The following is a 23,341-nucleotide window of genomic DNA, read 5'->3' as shown; positions in this document are numbered from 1 at the left end:
TTCTAGGCATTGATAACTCTATTGCTGAAGTCGTATTATTTGCAGTTAAGCTTAGAGCGGTTTGCATTGAGTTTGAATCAATTATGTGCTCGTGTATTGCTGCGGTAGTCATTAACAGGAAGGACATTTTGGTATATGATTGTATGTTCTTCAACATATTTTAATGGGACCTATACACATTCAACCCGGGTGACCTATACTAAACATTGTTCTATGATATTAGCAAAGTCATATATGTGGCTTTGTATGTTAGATCAGATCGGAGGCGATATAGTTGTAAATAGCTGTAAAAGTTATCATTAAGTTCCCATGTTTAAAAACCAAAGAAGCGAGCCAGCAAACTAGACCATGAAGTTCAAAAAACTTGCCCAGAGGAATGATCACTCAGAGTGGATACAAGTGAAGTTATCCAAAAGTTGCCTCAAATAATTTTTATGTTAAGAATATCCTCCGATGAAACTTCTCAAGAGTCTTTCTCCTTCTTTCATCCCAGCGTGAACTCCTTTTCTTTTATGCCATATGGTATCTCGTGGAACATGTTCAAATCTCTATACACGTCCTTCATTGGCGTGGAGTCTTGCTTTGGCTCTAGAGAGGATCGATCCACATTTCTGAGAATTTCAGGTTAAAACTGTTAAAATAATCTTGCCTCCCCCACACCCTTTTTTTCTCTCTCTCTTCCCACGTGAATCGCCACGAACACAACAAAGGCTTTATACTGAATTTTTTGTATCTTAATTTTGCCATAAGGCTGTTCCACAGTGAAATAAGTTATTTTCTATTCTCAGTACTTGACATATTGCCTGCGTTTTTTAATTCACCGTGTAGTTTCTTTGCTTTTTATTTGTCTCTGAAATGCAGAAATATGTCCTGGTTTTGATTACTGTGTTCTAGCTTTATTTTTTTATTTTTATTTTTTTTTAAAAAAACTTTAACAGTGTGAATGAATTGAGATGCTGTGGGAAGCAGAGAAAGGAGGATTTACAAGAGTTTCATAATGCATTAACTGCGTTTGTTTATTAACTTCAGTTTTATTCATTACAGTTAATTACACCCCCTTATACTAATGGGGTTAATTACAGGCTCCTATGGTAAATCTTAATCATTTTAATTTTGGTAATCTCTAGAATAAGATTGTTGTAATATGTCGGAATGGCTTTGAAGGCCGCTTATAAATGGTGAAACAATTCTTCAACATATTTTAATGGGACCGATACTCATTCAACCTGGATGACCTATAATAAACATTGTTCAACGATATTAGCAAAGTCATATAGATGGAGAGCTATCTTCAAATCCCTCCTAATTCTAAGATGACTATAAATACAGTGGTACTTCTACTTATGAACTTAATTCGTTCCGTGACTAGGTTCCTAAGTAGAAAAGTTTGTAAGAAGAAGCAATTTTTCCCATAGGAATCAATGTAAAAGCAAATAATGTGTGCGATTGGGGAAACCACAGGGAGGGTGGAGGCCCTGTTTCCTCTTAGGAGATTCCTAGAGAGGCTCTAATCTATACATATAACTATAATCTGTTGTGGTTAGCTCTGGCCGAGCTCCAAGGACTGTGGATGTGAGGGAGACATCCACATGCTGCAGGCCTGTTTTGCCCCGGTGGGATCTGCTGATGAAGGCTCCTCTGACCAAGAAGACATGAGTGACAGGGAGGAGGAGAGTGTGGCAGACAGCTCAGAAGGAGATGAATTATCTAGCTCCTCCTTGGATTCAGAACAAGAGTTAATGATACAGCCATGCATGCAGAGAGCGATGCATAGGCAACAACAACTGAGAGATTATTATCAAAGAAAATGAGGCCACCTGTGGTTGCGTGGGGCTGTGGTAATTAGTGAGGTTGCTATAAATAGCAGCCTGTGAGTTTGGCCATTGTGGAGGATTATCTGATTGTTGTGTTTCGTGCCTGCCTTGCTGACTTCGACCTTTGTGTGCTGATTTTTCCCCGCTTTGAAACTAAACCAGAGCAAAGTGTGTTTCACTTTGTGAAAGAAGAAGGACTGTGAATTGCCTCACAGCTGCAAGCTACCGTGTTTCCCCGATAGTAAGACCCCCCCGATTGTAAGACATATGGGGGGTTTCAGGGGGGTCGGCTAATATAAGCCATACCCCGAAAGTAAGACATATGTCTTGCTTTCGGGGAAACACGGTACTAAAAGCGAGGGAGGCGTTGGAGCAGTTCGCGGCGCTGGCGAGGGAGCTTCGCGCCCAGGAGAGTCTCCCAAATCCAGCACGGATAAGAAGGACTCCTTGGCCGTTCACGCCAAGGACAGGCAGCCCCAGTTCCAGCGCCTCAGCCTGCTCGCCCGGCCTCTTGCCCGGTGGGGAGAGAAAAGGCGGCGGCGGGAGTAGCGGAGGCGAGGCGGAGAAGAAAGTAGCGGCGGATAGCTGGCGAGGCGCCGGCTAGAGGGCTGGACCCCGCCGCTTTGCCGCCGCTCCCGCCGCCGGCTTTGCGCGTAGAAACACGTTCCCAAGCAGGAGCAGCGGTGGCGGCAAGGAGAGGAGCCCTGCCTCGGATACGAAAGGCGGACCTGGGCGAGCGAAGCCGAGTGACAGCAGCAGCACCTCAGGGGCGAGTCCAACGAAGGGACTCCAGCTTTCCCTGTATTCCTGGAGCTGCCGCGCCTGCCTCTTTCCCTTTTTTTGCCGGTTGTGCGCGCCACTTGTGCGCGCCATGTGTGGTGTGGCGCGGTGTCTGTTTGCAGCAATGGCTGCGGCGGCAGCAGCAGCGAGCAACAAGGTGTCGGGAAGGCTCCAGGGGAATGCGGCAGTAGCCTCCCCAGCTGGGAAGAGCGAAGATTCTCTCTCTCTCTCTCCCCTGTCACCCACCCTCATGTTCCCCTCGGACCTCCTGGCGTTTACGCGCCGGCTTGGGATCCTGCGCCAAAAAGCCTGAGGGTGCTCTGGCCCAGCCTGGCTGTGTGCTTGAGTGAGGGGCTGTGAAGGTGCTCTCGTTCTCGCTGGACTGGGGGTGAGAGGAAGGAGGTGGCGGCGGCGTTTGCTTCGCCGCCGCTACCGCCGCTGCTTTGCAGACTGGTTGCCTTTTAGCCGCCCCGAGGAAAGAGCAGATGGCTCGATGAACTTAAAAACGACCTCCAAAAGCCCCAAGCACTTTCTTTCCTTCAGAGGCCAGCCAAAGGCTTCCCCAAAATAATAATATTTTAAAAAATAAAAACGACTCCTGCTATTTCTGCTCAGCACCGGACGTTCAAGCAGCAGCCTGCTGCCCCTGAACGTTGAGGCTCCATCAGGGCTTGTTAGGGGTCCCCAGCTCACCCCCCAATCTTAACTTCTCTCGAAAACCGACCTTCTGCATACATGATGAGGTAAAGTGTCCAAGGAACTGAAAGGGGAGAGGAGGGTGGCATGGACGGGGGGGGGGAGAAAGACCACCTGCCCCCCCCCCATCCGGACCCTCCGGAGAGTTTAAAGTGGCTTCCCGAGTCTTCCCCTCAACAGGCTCCGCAGCGGCTCTTTCCGCATCCCTCTCCAGCCCCGCTTGGGGCTTCCCCCGCTTCCTTAGCTCTCCCAACCCAGGCGTACCTTCACCTGTTCGTCTCCCCCCGGCAAAGCCCTCCGCCTCCACCGAAGCTGTGCGATCCTCTGGCAGGGCGCAGTAAATGGGCGGGAAGAGCCGCTTCGGCCCAGCTGGTCCTGGCTCCCGGGGCAAGCAGAGCCGCCACACTGCTTCGCTCTGTCCTTGGCGCCATCCCGCCCTCTTTTTCCCTCACAGCACTTCGGCTCTGCTCTTTCCTCCCCCCATTGCCGGGAGGCTCGAACCGAGGGGGCCGCAGCGCGCGCGCCCCTTCCCCTCTCTTCGGCGGAGGGCAGCGGACACCCCGGTCCTGCTCTCCCCCTGATGTCCGCCCGCCCCCCCTCCCCGCAGGATGCCTGCTTTGCCCTGGCGGCCGAGCCCGGCCGTCCCTTCCGCCTGGCTTCTCCTCTCCTTAGCTTGGGCGTGGAGCAACTCTCGGGGACTGACGGGCTTCTCGCCCAACACCGCTTCTTCCCCTACGATCCCCATAGCCATCATGGGCTTAATGCCGCTGAGCGACTCGGTGGAGAAGGGCAAGATCGGCCGGGGGGTCCTACCGGCTATGCAACTGGCAATGGAGCAGATCCTCAACGAATCGCTGCTCAACCCCTACTCTCTGGAGCCGGCCCCGGTGCCCGGGACAATATAAGACATACCCCCAAAGTAAGACACAGTGGGGCTTTTGGGGGTAAAAAGAAAGTAAGACACTGCCTTACTATCGGGGAAACACGGTAAGTATCTCAGAACTGATAAGGGACTTGTACAAATTACCAGTTTATTTGGAGACAGTGCTCTTTGCTGTACCAAAAGAGGGCTTGGTTTAAGTGAATTTTCATTATAAAGAACATTGTTTTGAATTTTCAAACGTGTGTGTGTCTGAAATTTGTACCTGTGAATTTTTGGGAGGAGTCTGCCAGAGAGCCCGACAGAACATAATCTATGTGTAACATATTTTTGCTGATAATGAAAAGGAAGGGAGACTACTATAGATCTATTTCAAGCTTATTTGCTCTCATCAGGTAGCCATACCTTTACGGGATTTGAACCTGGGCCATGTCTACCTTATGTGTCACACTAGTTCTGATTCATATGTCTCAGACGTTTTCGTTGCCTTGCTTTTCAGAAATGCAAAAAAATTATACGTTGAAATTCCAAAACACCTTTGCATATTTATCAGCCTCAAAACTATCCTGTGTGGAAGACAGCTGTGTTATAGTGATTATGCCTATCGCCTTTAAAAAAGTTTCCAAGAGGGCTCCGTTCACGTCTCCTGACTAATAAACCATTGGCTTACCATTTTCATATGCTAAGCAAGCCAGAGGGTTAATGTGATGAGATTGACAGTCAGGTGACTGCTGTTTGCCGCATTGTCTAAAGTAGCTGCTAATTAACATCCTGGGATTAAAATGCTACAGCTATGGAATTTAGTGCTGTGTGTTGTATTTCCCACCAGTCTGGTGAATTGGATAGAACAGCCTGCGATTATCATTAGAGCAGCCAGTTGCTCCAGGCTTGTTCTAGAAAGTTCATTTTAAGCGTTTGACGGGGAAGACATTAGCGCCAGCCGAACAGGAAATAATGTTTCAATGGAAATCAGGTATTCTTGAAAGTCTGTAGTTTGTGGCAAAAGACCTTAATGCAGTATAAAACATTTGAAGGAGTTGTTTGGTCTTCATCCACACATCATCCTGCAGTACATGGAGCACTCAATGTTGTCACCCAAAGAAAAGTTTACGCCGGTCTGGTGCCATGATAGATAGATAGATAGATAGATAGATAGATAGATAGATAGATAGATAGATAGATAGATAGATAGATTTTTTATTGGCCAAGTGTGATTGGACACACAAGGAATTTGTCTTGGTGCATATGCTCTCAGCGTACATAAAATAAAATATACATTTGTCAAGAATCATGTGGTACAACACTTAATGATTGTCATAGGGGTCAAATAAACAATGAAGAAGCAATATTAATAAAAATCTTAGGATATAAGCAACAGGTTACAGTCATACAGTCAACATGGGAGGAAATGGGTGATAGGAATGATGAGAAAAACTAGTAGAATAGAAGTGCAGATTTAGTAGAAAGTCTGACAGTGTTGAGGGAATTATTTGTTTAGTAGAGTGATGGTGTTCTCGAAAAAACTTGTTCTTGTGTCTAGTTGTCTTGGTGTGCAGTGCTCTGTAGCGACGTTTTGAGGGTAGGAGTTGAAACAATTTGTGTCCAGGATATGAGGGGGCAGTAAATATTTTCCCTGCCCTCTTTTTGACTCGTGCAGTATACAGGTCCTCAATGGAAGGCAGGTTGGCAGCGATTGTTTTTTCTGCAGTTCTGATTCTCCTCTGGAGTCTGTGTCTGTCTTGTTGGGTTGCAGCACCAAACCAGACGTTTATAGAGGTGCAGATGACAGACTCAATGATTCCTCTGTAGAACTGTATCAGCAGCTCCTTGGGCAGTTTGAGCTTCCTGAGCTGGCGCAGAAAGAACATACTTTATTGTGCTTAGCTATCATAACAACAGTTTTTTTGTTTCTGATTTATCAAGGGATTGCTTATCGTGGCAGGTAGGATTGAGAGAATAAGACGGTGTGCCAACAGTGCACAAGATCACTTTAAATGGATAATATATTATCTCAAAGCTTATTACATTCTTTGCTGATATAGAGGAGAGCTAATTGAGCCTTAGTGGCGCAGTGGTTAGAGTGCAGTACTGCAAGTGCTTCTGCTGACTGCTGGCTGTAGTTCACTAGTTCAAATCTCACCAGGTTCAAGGTTGACTCAGCCTTCCATCCTTCCGACGTGGGTAAAATGAGGACCCAGATTGTTGGGGACAATATGCTGATTCTGTAATTCACTTGTTACACCAACACTCCGCAGTCTGCATTGGTTGCCAATCAATTTCCGGTCACAATTCAAAGTGTTGGTTATGACCTATAAAGCCCTTCATGGCATCGGACCAGAATATCTCCGGGACCGCCTTCTGCCGCACGAATCCCAGCGACCAGTTAGCTCCCACAGAGTTGGCCTCCTCCGGGTCCCGTCGACTAAACAATGTCATTTGGCGGGACCCAGGAGAAGAGCCTTCTCTGTGGCGGCCCCGATCCTCTGGAACCAGCTCCCCCCAGAGATCAGAACTTCCCCCACCCTCCCTGCCTTTCGTAAAGTTCTTAAGACCCATCTCTGCCGTCAGGCATGGGGGAACTGAGACATCTCCCCCGGGCTTATACAGTTTATACTGCTTGCTTTTAATAATGGGGGTTTTAGTATTTTTTAAATTATTAGATTTGTTCTTACATTGTCTTTGTTATTGTTGTGAGCCACCCCGAGTGTATGGAGAGGGGCGGCATACAAATCTAATAAATAATAATAATAATAATAATAATAATAATAATAATAATAATAATAATAATAACTTAGAGAGGGCTTTAAAGCATTGTGAAGCGGGATATAAGTCTAAGCGATAGTGTTAGTTAGTTAATTGTGTAAGTTTTCATGTCTTCACCCTCCCACTTTGTGCATTTTTTTCATGTACCATCCCTATTTCAAAAGCTAAATTTAGAAAGCTAAAATAACCACCCCAATAAATAACCGTCACATAACCGTTGAGAACCATTGCTGTAGAGGGTTTGTCATGTCTCTCGTTTCTCCCTGTTCTCCATTTCCATAATTGAAATGGCTATTGTTCTGTCTGGGTCACTCCAGAAGCCAATACCAACCCAAAAAGAGAAGCCAGACACACTGGTAAAAGGCAAAGGCAGTTTTATAAAATTCAAGAAAAACACAGGTAACAGAAAATGTCCTTACAAACAGGGAAATGCTGTATCTTCAGATATATCCACGAAGGCAAAAGTCCATGCAGCAATACAGAATCCTTGCTGCCAAGCCGAGGCTGTAGATAGCAGACCTACACCTCCCACGGGTCTTCCAAAGCTGCTGGGCCACAAGCCAGGAACAGAGATGCCGAGAAACAAGACAGGATAACACAACTCCACACTGATAACACTCCACATGGCTTCAAGGGCTTGCCTGTCTTTTAAACCCTGCTAAGGAGGACCAAACCCAGCTGTTCCTAATTCAGTGCTGATAATACTTCTTTAATTGCTCCTTCCTTTGATCTGACCGTCTCTGTCGCATGTCAATGACGGCTTGAGCTTCATCACCTAATGACTCCAAACTACTGGCTGGGGAGAGCCTGGGGCTCTCATGCTGTTCTCCTTCATCCCATTCCTGATTTTCCTCTCCCCCGTCCGACTGTTCAGCCCCCTCCTCTTCGCTGTCATCCTCCTCCGGGCATGGAGCCAGCAGAGACACAGCCGGTCCCTGAGCAGCCTCAGGCTGAACCACAACAGCTATGAAGCCAAAACGAGACAAATTATTTCGGCCTTATTATTCTCTTCCTCCTCTGTTGATCTGCTTGATAGAAACAGTCTCGTTTATACATTGTCGTTTATAATTAAGTGTGTGAGTTTTCTTCACACTGTAGCCACTGTGGCCTCTGAACATTTCATCGTTGGAAACATGAAGCAAAACAGCGGCACTTAATAATCCCTAATGATGTCAACTTGTAGACTTTCTCAACACTTTCGGGAGGAGCTCACTTTTAATAAATTTCCACAAAATCATCAGGGTGGAAAAATGACTTCAAAAGGGAATTCCATTCTAAATCATAAAGGCTATGATTTGTCACACACATACACAAAAATCTTGTTTGGGTGAACCTTAACATCCTCAAAAAGGGATAATTGGTAAGAGTGATGAGAATCAGTTTGATCTAACAGTGGATCTAAGAATTTATTTATTTTTATTTATTACTTAGATTTGTATGCCGCCCCTCTCCGAAGACTCGGGGCAGCTCACAACACGTGGAAACAAATCATAAATAATCTAACAAATTTAAAATTAAAATATTTAAATATTTAACAGACATACACACAAGCATACCATATATAAATTAAACATGCCCAGGGGAAGATGTTTCAGTTCCCCCATGCCTGACGGCAAAGGTGGGTTTTAAGGAGTTTACGGAAGGCAGGAAGAGTAGGGGCAGTTCTAATCTCCGGGGGGAGTTGGTTCCAGAGGGCCGGTGCCGCCACAGAGAAGGCTCTTCCCCTGGGGCCCACCAACCGACATTGTTTAGTTGACGGGACCCGGAGAAGGCTCACTCTGTGGGACCTGATCGGTCGCTGGGATTCGTGCGGCAGGAGGCTGTCTCAGAGATATTCTGGTCCAATGCCATGAAGGGCTTTAAAGGTCATAACCAACACTTTGAATTGTGACCGGAAACTGATTGGCAACCAATGCAGACTGCGGAGTGATGGTGAAACATGGGCATACCTAGGTAAGCCCATGACTGCTCTCGCAGCTGCATTCTGCACGATCTGAAGTTTCCGAACACTTTTCAAAGGTAGCCCCATGCAGAGAATCTTCTGGATAGGTCAGTTTCCCTTGAAGATGCAGTCTTAAAATACACAGAAACCAAACCTTTATTGGCACTTTGACTTATACAGTGATACCTTGTCTTACAAACTTAATTGGTTCCAGGACGAGGTTCTTATTTATTCATTCATTCATTCATTCATTCATTCATTCGATTATTTATTCATTCATTCATTCATTCATTCATTTATTAGATTTGTATGCCGCCCCTCTCCGCAGACTTGGGGCGTCTAACAACAGTAAAAAGACAACATAAACAAATCTAATATTAAAAAATCTAAAAACCCCAATTTAAGAGATAAGTCATACATACAGTCATACCATACATAAATTTTATAAGCCTAGGAGAAGGGAATATTTCAATTCCCCCATGCCTGACCACAGAGGTGGGTTTTTAAGAGCTTACTTTTCATAAGGTGAAAAGTTCATAAGACAAAACACTGTTTCCCATAGGAACCAATGGAAAAGCGATTAATGCGTGCAAGCCCAAAATTCACCGCTTTTGCCAGCCGAAGCGCCCGTTTTCGCACTGGTGGAATTCCCATGAGGCTCCCCTCCATGGGAAACCCCACATCTGGACTTCCGCAAATGCTGCGATTTTACTGAGGCTCCCCTCCATGGGAAACCCCACATCTGGACTTCCGCAAATGCTGCGATTTTACTGAGGCTCCCCTCCATGGGAAACCCCACATCTGGACTTCCGCAAATGCTGCGATTTTACTGAGGCTCCCCTCCATGGGAAACCCCACATCTGGACTTCCGCAAATGCTGCGATTTTACTGAGGCTCCCCTCCATGGGAAACCCCACCTCCGGACTTCCGCAAATGCTGCGATTTTACTGAGGCTCCCCTCCATGGGAAACCCCACATCTGGACTTCCGCAAATGCTGCGATTTTACTGAGGCTCCCCTCCATGGGAAACCCCACATCTGGACTTCCGCAAATGCTGCGATTTTACTGAGGCTCCCCTCCATGGGAAACCCCACCTCCGGACTTCCGCATTTTTGCGATGCTGCAGGGGAATCCCAGCATCACAAAAACGGGCGGTTCGCTGGCAATGGCACTCCGGAGATGGGACATCCCAGCGGCGGCGGCAGGTTCGTTAGGTGAAAATAGTTCGGAAGAAGAGGCAAAAAAATATTAAACCCTGGGTTCGTATCTTGAAAAGTTTGTATGTTGAGGGATTTGTAAGACGAGGTATCACTGTATCTAGAAAGCTATCGGGATCCACAATATAATAATAATAATAATAATAATAATAATAATAATAATAATAATAATAACAACAACAACAACAACAACAACAACAACTACTACTACTACTACTATTACTATTACTATTATTATTATTATTATTATTATTATTATTATTATTATTATTATTATTATATTTGTATGCCGCCCCTCTCCAAAGGCTCGGAGTGGCTCACAACAGTAATAAAACAATGTAACATTGAAACAAATCTAATATTGAAGTAAAAAATATATAAAACCCCCAGCAGTTAAAACCATACAACTCATACATACCAAACATAAAATATAAAAGCCTGGGGGAGATGTCTCAGTTCCCCCATGCCTGGCGATATAGGTGGGTCTTGAGTAATTTGCAAAAGACAAGGAGGGTGGGGGCCGTTCTAATCTCCGGGGGGAGTTGATTCCAGAGGGCTGGGGCCACCACAGAGAAGGCTCTTCCCCTGGGGCCCGCCAATATAGTTTCAGTAGGACATCAGTTCTTACTTATTGATTTGGATGATCAACATTTTGCCATTAATATTTAATTTTGAGAAGAGGAGTCAGCTAAAACGCCACAGCTCATTTCAAATAGAGTCATTAAAAAACATTGATGGAATGAGGTTCACTACTTTATTTGTAAATGGACGGAGAACATATTTGGGGGGAGGGAAGGAAAACAGTACAATTTAAAATAAAGTTTACAACGCTTACAAGCACACCTATTCTTCTATTTTGGGTTGCAAGTGTGTGTGTGTGTGTGTGACACAGACATATTTTTGCTGATAATGAAAAGGGAGACTAGTATAGATCTATTTCAAGCTATTTTTCTCTCATCAGCTAGCCCTACCCTTGCCGGGATTTGAACCTGGGGAGTCTGCATGTAAGGCACTAGCTTTAACTTCTAGAGCACAGGTTCTCCTCCTCCTTCTCTCTCAATATATTAGTCTTTTTTATAATGCCTATTCTGTAGGCTATTGATCTGGACATTAAAGAAGCACCGTTGGCTTGTTAGATGCTTGACAACTAAATTCTCTAGGCATTTGCAAGCCATAGGATGAGCAATAGATGAATTATCTCTGCTTCTACATTGTTTGGAATTGATTTTACCCAGAGAGTTTCACTGCTGGTTGAAGAGGTAAATCTATCATATACCATCTCTCTATCATCTATCAATCCATCCTTTCTTTCTTTCTTTCTCTCTCCTTCCCTCTCCCACCTCCCCATCCATCCATCCATACCTACCTACCTACCTACCTACCTACCTACCTACTTATCTCTGTCTGTCTGCCTGCCTACCTACCTACCTACCTTTATCTATCTATCTATCTATCTATCTATCTATCTATCTATCTATCTATCTATCTACCTACCTACTTATCTACCTAGCTATCTACCTTTATCTGTCTGTCTGTCTGTCTGTCTATCTATCTACCTACCTACCTACCTATTTATCTACCTAGCTATCTACCTTTATCTGTCTGTCTGTCTGTCTGTCTGTCTGTCTATCTATCTATCTATCTATCTATCTATCTATCTATCTATCTATCTATTTATCTATCTACCTATCTACCTACCTACATCTATCTATCTATCTATCTATCTATCTATCTATCTATCTATCTATCTATCTATCTATCTATTTATCTATCTACCTATCTACCTACCTACATCTATCTATCTATCTATCTATCTATCTACCTACCTACCTACCTACCTACCTACGTACCTACCTACCTATTTATCTACCTATCTATCTACCTTTATCTGTCTGTCTGTCTGTCTGTCTGTCTGTCTGTCTGTCTGTCTGTCTGTCTGTCTATCTATCTATCTATCTATCTATCTATCTATCTATCTATCTACCTAGCTACCTACCTTTATCTATCTATCTGTCTGTCTGTCTATCTACCTACCTACCTACCTACCTACCTACCTCCAACCACCCAAATTCAATTCATCAGAACTCTTTCCAGTTCTGTATAAAAGAAAAAGATGTTAATATTTGCTGGGATTTGAGAGGCTTTGAAAAAAAAAAGTTGGAAGCACTAGGAGACATATCCTAACTCACGAAGCTCTTAAAGGGAGGCAGCATACAGCCTTTCTCTTTGTGAGAACTTAAAAAAAAATAAAACCTTAAAAAAGAAAGAAGCCGCATGAAAGACATTAATTTTTACCAGAAGTTTATTTCCATTGAACTCATGTGGATGAACCTGGCCCACTAAAAGAGGTAGCTAATAACCGCCAGAAAATCAGAACAATCCATCTTTGCTCCAACAGCATCCCCTCCTATTTGTCGCCTGTTCCAGAAAGCAATACAGTGGCTGTTTTTTATTTGCTTTGCTTTCTACGGTTGGGTCAAGTAGATAGGCAGGCAAGGAGATCAATAGAGTGTACTCTCTCTGAGAATTCACTCTATGCCTGAAGAACCAGTTGTTTGAATTAGGAGCCTGGTGATAGTCTGAGGCTTAATAGACACAGAAAGACCTCGGTTGGCTTCTTGGGTGATTTGATTACTCCTGAGATGATAGTTGCAATTCCACCTTCAGTTCTGCTGTTGTAATGCCGCGAAAAATGTATTAGTACTGTGTTCTTGTGCCTCTTCCTTTTATTATAGAATGTTCTGCTTATAGGGTATATTTCATACTGTACCCTTCCTGCTGCAAAGCAATAAAATATTTCCAATGCATATCAGCCCTATTATTGTATACAGTGTTCCCTCGATTTTCGCGGGTTCGAACTTCGTGGAACGTCTATGCCACGGTTTTTCAAAAATATTAATTAAAAAATACTTCACGGTTTCCCCCCCTATACCACGGTTTTTCCCACCCGATGACGTCATATGTCATTGCCAAACTTTCCTCTGCCTTTAAAAAACATTTTTTAAATAAACTTCAATAAATAAACATGGTAAGTAATAATCTAAATGGTTGCGAAGGGAATGGGAAATTGTAATTTAGGGGTTTAAAGTGCTACGGGAAGGCTTGGGATACTGTTCATAGCCAAAAATACTGTATTTACTTCCGCATCTCTACTTTGCGGAAATTCGACTTTTGCGGGCGGTCTCGGAACGCATCCCCCGCGAAAATCGAGGGAACACTGTACTACCAACTCTCCTAATTATATTTTTACATTTTTTCCCTACTAGGATATGTGTTTAATGCAGGGGTGTCAAACTTGATTTCATTGAAGGCCGCATCAGAATTGGGTTTGACCTCAAGTGGGGGTGGAGGCAACGTCCCAAATTTCATTTTCAACTCTGACGGCTTTCCGCAATCTTGTGTCAGTAAAAACGGAGATCCAGAGACTTTCTGAGCTCCGTTTTTGCTGGAAGAGGCACTGTGGGGCAGTCATTCGCTGTTGGACCAGATATAAGCACCCTGTGGGCCACATTCGGCCCCTGGGCCTTGAGTTTGACACCCCTGCTATAATGTCTTGGGAGCATATGTAATGTACCAGAAGGCCATTAGGGGACGCTCACAACAAGAGACTTGGTATCAGGCCACCTGACACAGTAGCAGCGATAGGGATAGAGGGAGGGGGAGAGAGAGAGAGATGTGCAGAGTCCTACGCGACTGAACAAGTGAAGAAGCCAGCACTCCTTTCCCGCATTGGTCCACGTGATTACACTTGTGGGTGTGGGTTTGTGATATTGAACCTTTACCTAGTAGAAATGGAAGTGAATCTGAATTGCTGGTTCGACCGCCACAAATCCAAAATGGCTTTGTTAATAAATCGAACCTTTTGTGAGACCACAGCAGTGGATTGTGATTTATTTCTCAGATGCCAGTAAAAATATTATTTTACTGGAAGAGTAGTAGATCCTTGGAATAAACTTCCAGCAGACGTGGTTGGTAAATCCACAGTAACTGAATTTAAACATGCCTGGGATAAACATATCTCCATTGTAAGATAAAATACAGGAAATAGTATAAGGGCAGACTAGATGGACCATGAGGTCTTTTTCTGCCGTCAGTCTTCTATGGTTCTATGTTTCTTGTTGGTTCGCTGACATCAGATACCAGCAATTCAGGTGCACTTCCGTTTCTACTAGGTAAAAGTTCATTATCACAATTCAATGCCTGGGGAGGACGAAAACAGCTTCCCCCACCCCCAGAGGTCCTCTGGAGGCCGGAAACAGCCTGTTTCCCAACTTCTGGTGGGCTCAGTAGGCTCATGTTTCACCCTCCCCAGGCTCCAAAGGCTTCCCTGGAGGTGTGGGAGGCTCTCTGGAGACTCTCTGGAAGCCAACAATGCCTCCCCAGAGCCTCTGTGCAAGCCAAAAATCAGCTGGCCAGCACATACATGCATGTAGGAGCTGAACTATTTATTTATTTATTTATTTATTTATTTATTTATTTATTTATCTATTTATTTATATTTATTTATTTATTTTTATTTATTTATTTATTTATTTATTTATGTTTATTTATATTTATTTATTTTTATTTATTTATTTATTTATTTATATATTAATTTTATTATTGGATTTGTATGCTGCCCCTCTCCGCAGACTCGGGGCGGCTAACAACAGCAATAAAACAGCATATAACAATAATCCAATACTAAAAACAGTTAAAAACCCATTATTATAAAAACCAACCATACATACAGACATACCATGCATAAAATTGTAAAGGCCTAGGGGGAAAGGGTATCTCAATTCCCCCATGCCTGGCGGCAGAGCTGGGTTTTAAGCAGCTTACGAAAGGCAAGGAGGGTGGGGGCAATTCTAATCTCTGGGGGGAGTTGGTTCCAGAGGGCCGGGGCCGCCACAGAGAAGGCTCTTCCCCTGGGCCCCACCAAGCGACATTGTTTGGTTGACGGGACCCGGAGAAGACCCACTCTGTGGGACCTAACTGGTCGCTGGGATTCATGCAGCAGAAGGCGGTCCCTGAGATAATCTGGTCCAGTGCCATGAAGGGCTTTATAGGTCATAACCGACACTTTGAATTGTGACCGGAAACTGATTGGCAACCAATGCAGACTGCGGAGTGTTGGTGTGACATGGGCATATTTGGGAAAGCCCATGATTGCTCTCGCAGCTGCATTCTGCACGATCTGAAGTTTCCGAACACTTTTCAAAGGTAGCCCCATGTAAAGAGCGTTACAGTAGTCGAGCCTCGAGGTGATGAGGGCATGAGGGACTGTGAGCAGTGACTCCCGATCCAAATAGGGCCGCAACTGGTGCACCAGGCGAACCTGGGCGAACGCCCCCCTCACCACAGCTGAAAGGTGTTTCTCTAATGTGAGCTGTGGATCGAGGAGGGCAGCGGCTCATGTGCCAGCAGATATGACTCCGTTTGCCACCTGTGGCACCCATGCCAGAGGTTTGCCATCACTGTCCTGTACTGTAGAACCTGACCAGGTCAGCATTTAATAATGTAAATCCAGGACAGTGAAGCAATTTGAATTGCAGGTGGAAGAAATCCACTTCAAATTCACTCAACCTCATCATTATGAAACCAAAGACATTTTATTTTTTTATTTTTCATTGCATTGCCTCCAAATTATCTAGCAAAGCTTTTTCCAGTTGTTTGAAGTCGTTTAGATTTAGCCTGATGATAGAAGACTTGATATAACCCTCAGGAGCACATGCAGCTTGTTCTCTAAAATTTGAGGGCAAAATTGCTCTCATCTTTCACAGCTCATATCTGAAGTTGGGTAGGATGCCACCTTGATCACTGTTGGATAACTTTCCAATTACAAGGCCCAAAGTTTATGGCTGATGTGTTTGGTGTAGAATCTTGTGGGGGTTTTTTGTCCAGATGGTTCTATTGAAGCTAGTTTGTAGGGATTTATTTTCAGGATGAAGATGGCATCATAGGAGAAGGAGGGTTTTTTTGGAGTTTTGATTTTCGGGTGACCTTAAATTAGTTCCAACTACTTTCTCCGTTTCCATCTGTCTTTAAGCGCTTAAAAGAACTGTGCACACCACATCTGATTTGGTACTAAGCTCCGAATTTGAACAGCTCATAGCTCGCAAATGAAATGTTCATGGAACACTTACACTTGTAATTATCACCTCCATTTATCATCTGTTTTACTGCAGTAAAGAAGAAGAAGAGACATTAGCTGACTCACTGCCTTAATTATGAACTTTGAAAGTCTATCTGTCTGTATCGAACAGAAAAGTAAACAATTGATGAGTCTTACACTTATTTTTCATAGGTTATACTACCATTAGAGCATAGACTTCTTTTTTGCATTCTTGCCTCATTAAACATGATCTTACAATGTCAGTTAATTTATTTCCGAGATTAAATGTCTCGTTAAATTCTGATGAGGCCTGATGCCTTCCTGGGCAAAAACTGGTTGTGAAATACTCTTGTATTAAAATTTTGTTCTCTCTTTCCTGCTCAGGTAAATGAACAGAGCAGCCTGAAACCGTTTTCTCTAAGTAAGATTTTTCTGCAAGATTAATTTTTTCAGAAGACAAGGACAGGTTTAACGTACGATGGCTTTAACTATAAGTTCTTTATTTTACTTTTTGTACTGCTTCAGGGATTTCATTATTATTATTTTTTTAATCGTGGAGATACCATAAAACAGGAATGGTCGCCTGTTGTGTTGTTTTTCTTTATCATTTTAGTGATAGAGCCACAGTGTTTATGAACTTGTGTATATCAACTCCAAATATTATCCAGCAAGCCCAAGATTGGAAATCCTGATGGAGATTATCATAATACTATTATTATTATTATTATTATTATTATTATTATTTATTGGATTTATATGCCGCCCCTCTCCGAAGACTCGGGGCGGCTAACAGCAATCATAAAACAGTGTACAATCATAATCCAATACTAAAAAACGAATTAAAAACCCCTTAATATAAAAAACCCAAACATACATACAAACATACCATGCATAAAATTGTAAAGGCCTGGGGGGAAAAGGAATCTTAATTCCCCCATGCCTGGCAGCAGAGGTGGGTTTTAAGTAGTTTACAAAAGGCAAGGAGGGTGGGGGCAATTCTAATATCTGGGGGGAGTTGGGTCCAGAGGGCCGGGGCCGCCACAGAGAAGGCTCTTCCCCTGGGTCCCGCCAAGCGGCATTGCTTAGTTGACGGGACCCGGAGAAGACCCACTCTGTGGGACCTAACTGGTCGCTGGGATTCGTGTCTCAGAAGGCGGTCCCTGAGATAATCTGGTCCGGTGCCATGAAGGCAAACCAAGAATTTTAAGATAAATAATACCCCTGTCAAACTTGGAAGCCAATTTTTGGGCGTTGGATCTTCAGATGTGTCACATTTAGTGCTATGGGAAACTGGGAGGCAGGATTGTGTGAGCAGGGAGATATAATCAAAATAACATTCCTTTCTCTGACAGTCAAGGTCACTCTGCCTTGCAGGGATGTGTCTGGGAGGCGTCTCCAGTCGGGACAGTGCATTAATTGGACCATGTGATGGACATGTGGCATAGTGCAGGGGCAGAGACCCTGAACTTTCTTTTGGGTGGGGCAAACTGGAAGCTTTCAGATTCGGGTTTTCCCAGATGCGCCAATATGATATATCTCGTAAAATAGAGCTAATCCTTGACACCCACATCTCACCATCACTGCATCACTGCACTGGTTGCTGATTGGTCTCTGAACACAATTCAAAGTGTTGATCATGACCTATAAAGCCCTACATGTCTTAGGACCAGATTACTTACAGGACCGTCTTCTGCCTCATGCATCCCAGCGGCTGGTCAGGTCCCATAGAGTCAGCCTTCTCCAGATCCCATCAGCCAGAGAATGTCATCTGGCAGGGCCTAGGGGAAGAGCCTTCTCTGTGGCGGCCCTGGTCCTTTGGAACAAACTCTCTCCAGAGATTCACACTGCCCCCACTCATCCCAGCTTCTGTAAGGTTCTGAAAACCCACCTTTGCTGATAGATGATTGATTGATTGATTGATTGATTGATTGATAGATAGATAGATAGATAGATAGATGATAGATGATAGATAGATAGATAGATAGATAGATAGATAGATTGATAGATGATAGATAGATGATAGATAGATAGATAGATGATAGATAGATAGATAGATAGATTGATAGATAGATAGATAGATAGATAGATAGATAGATAGATAGACAGACGATAGATAGATAGATAGATAGATAGATAGATAGATAGATAGATGATAGATAGATAGATAGATAGATAGATAGATAGATGATAGATGATAGATAGATAGATGATAGATAGATAGATTGATAGATAGACAGACAGACAGACGATAGATAGATAGATAGATAGATAGATAGATAGATAGATATAAGATAGATAGATAGATAGATAGATAGATAGATAGATAGATAGATAGATAGATAGATAGATAGATAGATAGGAACTTTGAGGAAACTCAAGCCTCAGAGTTTTATTTCTTTGGGCGTCTTATTTGGAACCCTGACAACCTCTTGTGGTATGTTCACATTTCTCTCAGGGGAATTAAAACTGAAAACATAAGTAGCTGAAAAGCTATATAATCTGATTATACTTTGGTGGATAAACCTTCATTGTGATTTACCCCTTCAGGTTTCCCTGAAGCCTCCAGAGTGCTAAAAGTGGCCCAACAGGCAAGCCGGACGTCCAGAAAAACAGATTTGCTCATTGGGCCATTTTTCATACTCCAGAGGCTTCAGGAAAGCCACCTGAAGGCCGGGGAGTAGAAAATGGCCTTCCGCAAGGCCTAAAATCAGCTGGACAGAGCATTCATGAGCACTGGAGCTGACGTAGGGCAACGCCTCGCGTACCTCAGATATGACTTCTCATGCTACTTGTGGCACGCATGCCATAGGTTTGCCATCCCGGTTATAGATAATTTGCAGGATTTCAAATTGGATAAGAGCAGTGCTTTCCTGTAGTATCCTAGCAACAGTTTTGGTGTCCTGAGGACAAGCCTTAGTAAAGCCAACTCTTTCCTTTAGCTAAAGTAAGAGTGTGAAATGTATAGAACTTTAAAGTATTTGCGTTGCAATCTGAATATGAGGATTTAAAGTCATTCTGGATTTAAAAATTCCAATTAAATTGTATCATTTTATTTCTTTACGTTTTTTGGTATCCCTGGTATCAGGGATAGGACTCACTCGAGCGAAATTGCTAAGACAATCTTTGAGGGAGAAATTGTTCTTCCTTTTGCCTCCTTTTCTCTGTAGGCAATTTTTACAGCCCGACTGCTTTAAGAGTCTCGCAAATTACTTGTCATTTCGACAACGAAATGAGTCTTATGACCTTTCCCGCATTGGAGACACTCGCCAGGATGAATTGGTCCCTAAGTAATAATCTGTTTAAAAGCTGGTTTTGAATTATTTGTGCTTCTGTGACGCGATGAAAAGAAAATGACTCGGTGGCAGAAATCCTTAACCTGTCTTTCACCATCCTCCTCCACCATGGATGGTCTGTTGAAGCAATTTGTGTTTGTGTGTTTGGAAATGTATTTGTGAGGCTTGGATTGCTTTTTTGGCAAGCACAGCTATAATCCTGGAGTTTGAAAAACAATCTTCTATTTCTGGATACCGGTGTGACTGTTTGTGTACTAGATTTTGTCTTCCACATTCTGTCTGCTTTTCTTCCCTTTAGGTGGTTGTTATTATTATTATTATAATTATTATTATTATTATTATTTTATTTATTTATTGGATTTGTATGCCATCCGTCTCCGTAGACTCGGGGCAGCTAACAACAGTAATAAAAACAGCATGTAACAATCCAATACTAAAGCAACTAAAAAAACCCTTATTATTATAGTGCAGTTATATGCAAAAAGATTCCCTCAAACAACGTGTTAGAATAGAAAAGAATTGTTCATTGGACAAGCGTGGTTGGACACACAAGGAATTTGTCTTTGATGCAGATGCTCTCAGTGTCCTTCCGTGGTGGGTAAAATGAGGACCCGGATTGTGGGGGCAATAGGCTGGCTCTGTTAAAATGTGCTATTACTAACATGTTGTAAACCGCCCTGAGTCTAAGGAGAAAAGTGGCATTAAAAAATGGAATGAATGAATGAATGAATGAATGAATGAATGAATGAATGAATGAATAGTGATATTTTACCAAACTGTGGAGACATTAGGACAGGCATGGTAGGCAGGGTAGTGCGCTTATGCACGCCCTTCAAATTAACTTGCTTTGTTGTAATAGCACTTTTGTTACTTTTATATGCTAAAACAACGGGCTTGGATATGTTTGTGTACTTTTGCTTTTAATAAGGGTTTTTTTAGTGTTTTTAAATTATTAGATTTGTTGGGCATTGTTTTATTGTTGTTGTGAGCCGCCCCGAGTCTCCAGAGAGGGGCGGCATGCAAATCAAATAAAATCTATGTATGTATGTATGTATGTATGTATGTATGTATGTATGTATGTACGTACGTATGTATGTGATCAATGGCTGGAATGGATTACCTGACTCTGTGGTTTCTTCCCCAAACCCCAAAATCTTTAACCTCAGGTTGTCTACAGTTGACCTCTCCCCTTTTCTAAGAGGTTTGTAAGGGGTGTGCATAAGCCCACCAGCATGCCTACCGTCCCTGTCCTATTGTCTTCTTTTATCATCACTTTCTACTTATGTTATGTTTATACAAACTGCAATCCTACACTTGTTTGACAAAAAAAATAAATAAAAATAAACAGATAAATGTACACAGGATGAAATTTATAGCACACAAAATAAGAAATCACAACCCCACCCCTCCGGTTTGGTTCTATATAGAAATGATGACTGAAACAAGCTTTCCATTTCTTTCATCTGTAATGCGGAAGGGGTATGCTTTTGTCTGAACTACACTTACAGATTTGTTTATTTGCTTTGCTTTGTTTCAGCAATTACCGACACCATCTTTCTTATTTACAAAAGGCCTTAAGGCTCATTTCAAAAGCAGAGTATATATTTTAACACACACACACACGCACAGACAGACACAAAACCCCGTTCCATTCCTTTTCTCTTCCCTTAACAATATTACTCTGCAGAGCTAATAAGCTGTCCCCAAATAATTTAAGAGAAAAGATAAGATACTCCACGGTGAATACAATAATACTAATTGATTAAAATTTTAATATTAATCTGAACAATTGAACTGCTGCTTAGCAATTAATTACAAAAAATTAATTACAAAGGTGATATGTTACACTGTTCCTGTGCCTTTGCTTACCACTATTTGGAACGTTAATAATTTGTGTTATCCTATTCAATTAAAGTTACAAGTACCAGTAAAAAGTTACAGCAGTTAGAGGTTTCTACAGATTCTACCTTTTATGACTAGAGAGAAAGAGATAAAAAGATATATTCCGCAGATTTTCTTTAAATCACCAACTATATATACTGCTAAGATAGAATCTCTTTGAAACTGGGTTTCTGTTTAATCTACAAATTAGATTCAAAGGAATGAAATATTAGCATTTCTATCAATAAATTTGAATAGAATTAGATTAGTTTGAACTAATGGAAGAATAAAATAGTGACATTCTCACATTAAGCATGATGATTTCGTATATTATATTATATATTTCCCCTTATTTTATGAATAGTAGAACTTTTATGAGCCGTAATTCAGAAAAATGAGGGCACGTATTAATGGAATTATCTTCACTGCCTGCACGAATATTACTTCTGACATAGCTATTTTTTCCCCCAGTCGTAAGTCCTGGTCTGATTTCTGAATTACCGTACCTTTTTTTTTTTTTCTCAGTTTCAGCTCAAAGTCTTAAAAGCAATCTGGATTTGATGGGACAACAGATTCAGTGTTTGGAAAGGGACATCAAGAAGTTCCCTCAAATAGAAGATCCTCATGATAAATTCGTTGAAAAAATGATCATATCCTTTTGCGTGTTGTTGTTCTTTTGCTAGTCAAATATGTGAAATATGTCCTGCTTACAATGTTTAAGCAATGCAGCACTTTTGAATGAAAGGACAGCCTTTTTGATCAGAAAGTTAGCACCCATAGATGTGATGTACCTACTTATGAAATTCCAAAGAAATATCTACTTTTCTCATTATTTTAGTTGGACTACGGAATATATGAGTTGGGTTTTGCCTCGATTCTTTGCTCTAATCAAAAGTATATCTCAGTCATTTTTTTCACCAGGGTTGATGAGTGTGTTCTGGACAGTAGCATAAAACGGCAACTTCATTTGGCTACTAATAGAAATTTCAGTCGAAGCCTAGAAATTATATGTCCTTTGTCGGTTCTGAAATAAGGTAAGAAATCTCAACTTCCTTTACAATGTTTTGATTTTTGGGGGGTGGGAAATAAGACACAAAATGACTAGATTTGGCGACAGTACCAGTTTCGGATGGATAGACAAACAGATACGTGAAAAGTACCAGATGGATTTGTCCAACAGAAAAAAACAACATAAAAATAAAATGACTGTCAGACTAAGCACAATGAAACAATCGATATAAAGCACAGTTCTTTGTCTGCTTACGCACAATAGACAGAATCTTGCCAGATTAAATCCTTAAAACTCTCTCCCTGATGGATATACCTGGGAGACTTTAGTGCAGGGGTATCCAACCTTGGCAACTTCAAGACTTCGACTCCCATCATTCTACAGCCAGCATGGGTTCAGTAGTCCCTATTAATTTATCAGTTTCTTATTTGGTTGGGGGTTTTCTCATTCATGATTGTGTGTAAACTGAAGCGATTTGAGATGTAGGTGACTGAGCACGAAAAAGATTGTTTAAACATTGATGGATACCTTAATGGCACTGGAAAAAAGGTGGCCATAGTATCGTTATTATATTTCTCATCTTCTCTACTACTACCTCTTATTGGTATCATTATTATGTTTAATATTAATCTGTTGCTTTGCATGTTAACTGGCAGTTTGGGCACTGGAGACAAATTTCTTGTGGGTCTAATGACACTTGGCCAATTATTGGCCTAGCCTAGCCAAGTCCAGTCCAGTCTAGTCTAGTCCAGTTGACTCTACCCTACCCTACCCTACCTTACCCTACCCTACCTTACCCTACTCCATTGATTTTCAACCTTTTTTGAGCCGCGGCACATTTTTTACATTTACAAAACCATGGGGCACATTGAGTGGAGGGGGGGGGGGAGGCGGCTAAAAAAAGTTTGGACAAAAAAAATTCTCTCTTTTCCTCCCTTTCGCTCTATTTCTCTCTCCCTCCCTACCCCC

General features: G+C 42.4%; 1 protein-coding gene across 5 annotated transcripts in view; it reads left to right on the top strand.

Moving 5' to 3' along the window:
• The window catches only part of DIAPH2 (diaphanous related formin 2), a 372,666-nt gene that overhangs the window by 231,452 nt on the left and 117,873 nt on the right, over window positions 1-23,341 (top strand). For all 5 annotated transcript variants that reach the window (XM_070759878.1, XM_070759879.1, XM_070759876.1 and 2 more), the window contains one exon: window positions 21,889-22,014. In XM_070759878.1, coding sequence (XP_070615979.1) covers window positions 21,889-22,014 — 126 coding nt within the window. The remainder of the gene's footprint in view (window positions 1-21,888; window positions 22,015-23,341) is intronic.

Source organism: Erythrolamprus reginae, chromosome 8 (assembly GCF_031021105.1).
Source record: "Erythrolamprus reginae isolate rEryReg1 chromosome 8, rEryReg1.hap1, whole genome shotgun sequence".
NCBI lineage: Eukaryota > Metazoa > Chordata > Lepidosauria > Squamata > Dipsadidae > Erythrolamprus > Erythrolamprus reginae.
Note: the sequence above shows the minus strand (reverse complement) of the source record. Positions and strands in the feature narration are given on the sequence as shown.